Source organism: Pangasianodon hypophthalmus, chromosome 13 (assembly GCF_027358585.1).
Source record: "Pangasianodon hypophthalmus isolate fPanHyp1 chromosome 13, fPanHyp1.pri, whole genome shotgun sequence".
NCBI classification, from domain to species: domain Eukaryota; kingdom Metazoa; phylum Chordata; class Actinopteri; order Siluriformes; family Pangasiidae; genus Pangasianodon; species Pangasianodon hypophthalmus.
In genome coordinates, this window is record NC_069722.1 from 283,544 (window position 1) to 290,953 (window position 7,410).

The 7,410-nt window shown below is 40.6% G+C and overlaps 2 protein-coding genes across 3 annotated transcripts in view; one reads left to right on the forward strand and one right to left on the reverse strand.

Moving 5' to 3' along the window:
- The first annotated feature begins 1,908 nt into the window (after positions 1-1,908).
- Positions 1,909-7,410, forward strand: part of LOC113525016 (GTPase IMAP family member 4) — a 5,773-nt gene continuing 271 nt past the window's right edge. Inside the window, exons 1-2 of one of the 2 annotated variants that reach the window (XM_026911433.3) lie at positions 1,909-2,255; positions 2,990-7,410. The exon at positions 2,990-7,410 is cut by the window's right edge and continues 271 nt beyond it. In XM_026911433.3, coding sequence (XP_026767234.1) covers positions 2,234-2,255; positions 2,990-4,230 — 1,263 coding nt within the window. In that variant the 5' untranslated portion in view covers positions 1,909-2,233 and the 3' untranslated portion in view covers positions 4,231-7,410. The remainder of the gene's footprint in view (positions 2,256-2,989) is intronic. The other variant, XM_034309955.2, reaches the window with a different exon arrangement.
- Positions 6,712-7,410, reverse strand: part of prmt1 (protein arginine methyltransferase 1) — a 6,815-nt gene continuing 6,116 nt past the window's right edge. Inside the window, exon 10 of the mRNA XM_053239169.1 lies at positions 6,712-7,410. This exon is cut by the window's right edge and continues 652 nt beyond it. The gene's annotated coding sequence lies outside the window, so the exon portion shown is untranslated.

The following is a 7,410-nucleotide window of genomic DNA, read 5'->3' on the forward strand; positions in this document are numbered from 1 at the left end:
CACATTACACACTATACACATTATACAGACTATATAATATACACTATACACATTACACACTATACACATTATACACTATACAGACTATATAATATACACTATACACTATACACATTACACACTATACACATTATAAAGACTATATAATATACACTATACACATTATACAGACTATATAATATACACTTTACACACTATACACATTACACACTATACAGACTATATAATATACACTTTACACATTATACACCATACACATTATACAGACTATATAATGTACACTATACACATTACACACTATACACATTATACATTATACAGACTATATAATATACACTTTACACACTATACACATTATACATTATACAGACTATATAATATACACTATACACTATACACATTACACACTATACACATTATAAAGACTATATAATATACAAATTACACACTATACAGACTATATAATATACACTATACACATTATACACTTTACACACTATACACATTATACAGACTATATAATATACACTATACTATACACACGTTATACACTATACACACGTTATACACTATACACACTGGCTCTTTATGGATAAGACATTATTAACACACCTGAGTGTGTGTCTGAGGAAGCAACTGAGAAATATAATTCTGGTGTAAATGGCGCCCTCTACTGATAACATCAGTTAATTAGCACCGTGAACACAGGCCATGGAGGACATGCTCCATCACTGAACCTGTGGTGTGAAGTCACTTCTGCACTGAACATGATTCGGTGTGACCTCAGGGCTCAGAACACAGGGTGAAGGTACCAGGCACCAAGGAGCTACATGTTAAACTCCTGACAGGTTCTAGATTTTAAGAAGAAAATAATGAGCAATAATTTGGAGTTTCTACCAAACACTTACCCAGTTAATACATTCACTTTTAGAAAAAGGGTTCTTCAAGGATTCTCTAATGATTCATTGGATAATTCAGTTCTTACGCTCCAAACATTGTTTCAAGGTTCTACACAAATCCTTTAAGGGTTCCCCAAAGGAACAACTGAAGAACCCTGAGGGTTTTAGATTTAGAGCGCACACCTTTAGCCAGTTTATAAGCTCCTCCTCCAAATAGTATATATATAGGTGTATAATTACACATCTGTTGCTGTGCACAAAATATTGGCCCCCCCTCTTCCTCACCCATCAATGGAAAGAGACCATGATACTGTATGCACAAGCACTACAGGAGGTGTGTATCATCTCTGTCGAGTTGATCTCGCATCTCTGCAGTTGGAACTTCATGTCTATTAACTTCTATTTCAGAACCAGAGCAGGTATATTTACACATTTAACACAGATCTCCATGAGCTGAGATCCCGATGAGTGGAAAGCCGAGCAACTCTGCAGCATGGTGTGTGTAAAACCTTTTCTTTTTCTCCATCGCTGATTTAAAAGTTCAGAGTTCAGAACACAGCAGAATGTTGGGTCAATTTAGGGGTGATTAAAGTCAACACACTGAACTTTAACCCTATAATCACCACACACACACACACACACACACACGGATGAACCACATCACCAGAATGCGGGTATCATTAATAATACCTGTTGTTCTGTATATTGAGTTCCCACTTTCTGTCGCACTCCTGCACAGCGCTGAAATCAGAGCATGTCGATTAGCACAGCTTCTATACAAATATACTGAATATTGATCAGCACACGTGCGTCACATGACCTGCTCTCATCCATCACTAACTGAAAGGTCATAGTTTAGAAGATAAATGCACGGCCGTGTGATCTCATCAGTGTGTGTGTGTGTGTGTGTGTGTGTGTGTGTAAACACGTTGCTGAGGCAGTTACTGGATCAATGCTCATCCTTTATGATAGAAGAGCTCTGATTTAGAGCACAGCAGTAAAACACTTCTCTTATCAGTGTGAATACGATTACTCTCCTCTTACACTGTATTTTACTAAACTAGACAATGTTTAGACTATACTGTCTCACTATTAGAGACCTAAATAAAGTTTAGACTTCATGCTGAATGTGATGCTGTGTGTGTTGTAACTCTGAACACTTCAGTACAGTGTGCTGTAAACTGCAGAGGCTAAAGCGTGACCCCTGACCGAGGGCGGGACGAGGAGGAGGAGGACGAGGAGGACGAGGAGGAGGACATCTCTCCATCGCTTTTAAATTTTTGTCCCCCTAAACACACTGAAGCTCTTAAACCACACACACACACACACACACCATGGAGAAAGCTGTGATGACAGGTAGGTGAAGATCCACTGGTTTATTAGAACTCTTCACCCGAGATTATTTTAATTATTATTTATTTATTTATTCTTTTGCAGCGTCTCTGTAAAGCAGAAATAATGATAATGAGGTTAAAGAGCAGAATGTCCTTTAATTTAATTTTGATTCTGATTAATTTTCTATAACAGTAACTCTGACAGTAGTGAAGCTGCAATAACTGATTAAAAAATTCATTGACGTGGTGAAGTTTATTATAAAGAGACGTTTGTGTAACGTTTATGGAAGGAGTCTCCAGTGTCAGCGCTTTGTAACAGTCAGAGGTAAAGCTGTAACTGTAAGTTTTCAGACGTCTTCAGGACAGAGGAGTTTACGCTTCTTTGCAGTTTCTCAGTAACGTGATGTAACAAGCTGTGATTATTATTTTTTTGGCTTATTAACTTCTAGAGAGAGAAACAACGCTCTTATCCAGAGCAACCTACAGCAGATACATAACAGCATATAGAATTAGACTTTCTGCTGTTTTCTTCCTGATGTACTGGAGCAATAACTCAGAAAATGAAGCATGTAACTGGTGCATTATGGCTTTTACACAAACCAAATGTTATTTGAATGAATAATTATCAGCACACGACCGACTGCAGATTATCTTCTGGTTTTGTTTTATGTAAACAGCAAAATTTGGTTATTATGATAAAGCTGCACATTTTCTTTGTCTTTCTGTCTTTCTTTTTCTCACTTTTTTGATCTGCAGAAGATCAGAGAGCGGATCTGCGGATTGTCCTTGTAGGAAAAACCGGCGTGGGAAAAAGTGCAACAGGAAACACCATCCTCAACAAAGAGGTTTTCCACAAAGAGGCCAGTTCCCTGTCGGTGACGAAGGCCTGTAAGATGGCCACCACCACACTTCATGGCTGCAACCTGGTGGTGGTGGACACTCCAGGATGGTGTGACACAGATCTCTCCGAGGCCGAAATCGTCCAGGAAACAATCCAGTGCATTGACATGTCCTACCCTGGACCTCACGTGTTCCTGCTGGTGGTGCCAATCGGTCGCTTCACCGAGGAGGAATCCAAAGCTGTCCAAATGATCCAGGAGGTGTTTGGAGAAGGAGCCACCAGATACATGATGATCGTGTTTACGAGAGGAGACGATCTGGAGGACAAAGGCATTGACGACTACTTGGCCAACGCCAAGGCCGAGCTCAAGAACCTGGTGGACAAGTGCGGGAGAAGATACCACGTGCTCACCAACAGGGAGCAGAACAACCGCAACCAAGTGCACATGCTTCTGATGAAGATCCAAGACATGGTGCAAGGGAACGGAGGAAACTGCTACACCAACACCACGTACCAGCTGCTGGACACCTACAAGAGGAAAGAAGCTGAGATCCAGAAGCAAATCAGGAGCGCGGAGAGAGAGATGCAAATGAAAGAGGCTGAGTTTCGGTGGAAGATGGTCCTCATGCAGCAGGAGCAACAGCAGCAGAAGATGCGAGAGTCTGAGCTGAAGGGCCAGCTGCTGGAGAGCGAGATCAAATGGGCTCGCGAGGAGGCCACGCTAGCAACTGCTTTGGAAAACCTAAAAATGGAGCTGGCACAGGAAGAAGACAGGAGAAGGTCCGCAGAAGAAGAGCAGCAGATGTTAGAAAGCGCCCAAGCGAAAATGTTAGCAGAGGAACAGCAGAAACGTGAGCTGGAGTACGCAGAACACCAGAAGAAGATGCAGACGGAGGAGGAGAAGCAGCAGGCGGAGTGGAAGAAGCATCGGCTTCAGATGGAGGAAGAGGAGCTGAAGAGGCAGATCACTGAGTCGCAGCACAAACAGTGCATGGAGGAGGAGAGGAACAACCTGGAGCAGGAGCGACTCCACATGCTGAGAGAGTACACGGAGAAGATGAACGAGCTGCACAAGCAGGAACAGCAGACCAAAGAGGAGAAAGAAGAATGGCTGAGGAGGAACATCAAGAGAACGTCCTGCTGCAGCATCGCTTAAATCACAATTACAGTTTAAAAAAAGCTTCATTTTAGCTGTAAAGTCTGTAGAACAGGATCATAAATCATTTCAGCCTCAGCACAAGTGTGTCACTGTTAGGAGCCTCTGCTTGTGTAAGACGAGTTATTATATTATATATTATATTATAAATATATATATTATATATATATATTATATTAAAGTTATATATATTATAACTTTAAACAAAGTAATGAATAAACTCAGCTGAGGTTGCTTTCTGATTGGTTGAGGATGTTCAGCAGCATCATTACACAAAATCCGAGCCGAACTTTTCAAGAGAGCGAAACACACCTGCAGGACAGGAGAAGAAATCTTTCTCACGGATTAAATTCCCAAGTTCTCGACTTAGATTTCACTCCGGTAACTTTTACAGGAAAGAAACATCATGGGATTTACCCGAGAAAAGGGTGATGATCATTTCCACACATAAAGTCAGTAAATTTAACTAAGCATATTTTAATTAAGGTTTCCATGGCACCCAGGATCATTTTACTCAAGTTAAAGAGTCACTAACACACAAAGTAAACAGGACAAACTTCTGCTCCTTTAAGTAAACTACTGACTTCATTCATTTCAACCGAACGTCTGCACTCACAAATCAATGACAAAAACACTGACGTAAGGGAGAGCTACAGTAAATCCAAATAACAATAATAATAAATTATCAATATATCTCCTTACTTTCGTTTAAAATTCAATTCAGAGTGCTTTAAATTAAAAAAAAAATGCAATGTTATCAAAGAGTAAAAATTAAATAAATAATCCTGATTATTTGAGCTGTTAGTGATCTATTCCTTCATTTCTAAAATGATCAAACCGTCAGGTCCAGTTCTACTTTATATTCTCCACGTCCAATTTCTGTTCCAAACACAGAACACAGCGTAAATTACAGTTTATTTAAGGTCTAAAACGATGCAGTAAACAGCTGGAGCTTTGAGTTAAAGGGTTTAAATTTCCACTAAAACACGTTTAATGAAGTGAAAATGGAAGTGAAAAGATCTTGAGGTGTGTAAAGATTTAGTTTTGATTCATTTCTGCTTCTTCATTCTGCTGTCCTTATTACACTCCTGTACGGAACACACACACACACACACACACTCACACACACTCACACACACACACACACACACACACACCCTCGGCTTTCACTTTAATAACATCACCACATTTCTCATTTCCACTTCTCCACATCTGGAAGTGAGAACTTTAAATTCTAGACTTCTTCAAACCTGCACAAAAATCTCTGTAATGTTCATCTGTCTCTGTGTCTGTGTGTGTGTGTGTGTGTGTGTGTGTGTGTGTGTGTGTGTGTGTGTGTGTGTGTGTGTGTGTGTGTGTGTGTGTGTTCGGGACACATGAGGGTGACTTCTACACTTTTATGTTTAACTTTATTACTGTTTCTATAAATTAAAAGTAATCCACAATTAATATCAGTATTTGTAACTGTTCTGAGATAAGCTGTGACTCTAAATTCAGTTTGATTCGTACTTTAAAAGGCTGCATGTGATTTTACAGGATCATGTGACTCTTCACCGAGAACCCGACAGGAACCCTGGAGCTAGTTTTAGGGGAGAAAAAAAACAAAACACGTCCATCTAGCACTCTAAAGGGTTCTCCGGTTCGTCACTCTCAGGAACCCTTTAAAAAGTTCTCTTTAGAACCCTGAGAAGAGTTCCAAAGAGAACCTCTACAGAAAGGGAGGAACTCTCTGAGGAACCCAGCACACAGGTAAAGGTACCTTCATTGTCTCTACAGAGGAACTCCAAAAGCATACACCTTTTACCTGCTAATGGGAACATAACGCACCTTTAAGGAACACAACTGCACCTGAAGGACGTGTGTGTGTGTCTGTAGTTATACTTTAACGGTGCATTAAACGCACCTGTCCAGGTAAAAGACACACAGTACAGGTGCAGAAGGTGCACACTGAGGGTACAGTGCAGTTCAATACCCTTTGTTTCGGAGTGTACTTGTACACCTGCTGTGTTTATATCGCACTCCTGCGCAGAAATGATCTCTAACGCATGAGCTCTCCTTCCTTTACACAGAAATAAAGCTAAATAAATAAACAAATAAACAAATAAACCCACGTCCCACACAAATGAGCTGGGATCATATTTAAAAAGAAACTTTTTAAAGACTGTATGAAAAGAACTATCATCAAATCATGAATAAATCTCACAAATGAGGTCAAACCAACCAAAGAAAGTGCGTGTGTGTGTGTGTGTGTTCTAGTTAAACAGTAAAATAACTGACTTGAACTGAACATTTCCATGTTATAAAGAGAAGTGATAAACTAAGGAGAAAATAAATTAAAGTACACAAACTACACTTTTCCAGAATTTTCCCAGAGAGTTGTATTTCAAGTCCACACTGAGTGAAACACTCAAAGACTTTTCTATAAAAACTGATTTTTGAGACATGCAGCAACAAGACAAGATTTTTCTCCCAATTTTATTGTTTTATTAAAAAAAAAAAAAAAAAACAAACAAACGCAGAAAAAATTGAATGTACTTCTAATGGACACAATTTTAGCCAGCTGTAGCCCAGAGCAGTGATGAACACACACTGAACCTCAACACACTCGGACACTGTTCTTCGTTTACGCTCGTAATAACACTACAGATATTAAACCTAAAGGAGACGTCAGGCCCAGTTTAGTTCTTTACGTTTCTCTAACACTGATTCTCGGAGCTCAGGAGGGGAGAAACACCTCGTTTCTCAGACGTACACGAAGCGGAGTTAAACCGCGACACGTCCGCGCCGTAAACGGCTCAGCGTTAGACTTTATTTCACAGACGATTCGGGTCAGAACGCAGCTCGGTGTTCGCGTGCCCGCGGGAGGCGCTGGGAGAGTCGAGGCTCGTTTTCTAACAGCGAAACGACTAAAACGCGACCAGTCTGAAATCCGCACCTTCGGGTTTTTCCCCCTCACACAAAACAAAGTGAGTTTTAAAAACCGACTGTGGAACTTCAGCGCAAAATAAAACCAGAGAGTGAACCGTTAGAGCGCCCCCTAGTGACCACACGGACACACTGCAGAGTGAGAACAGGACGCGAGCACAGCTTCACATTCAGCCAATCACAGAGCCCGGCTCAGGCTCCGAACTGCAGCCTGGATTCATGACGTGCCACTTGTTTAAACACAGAAGATGGAGG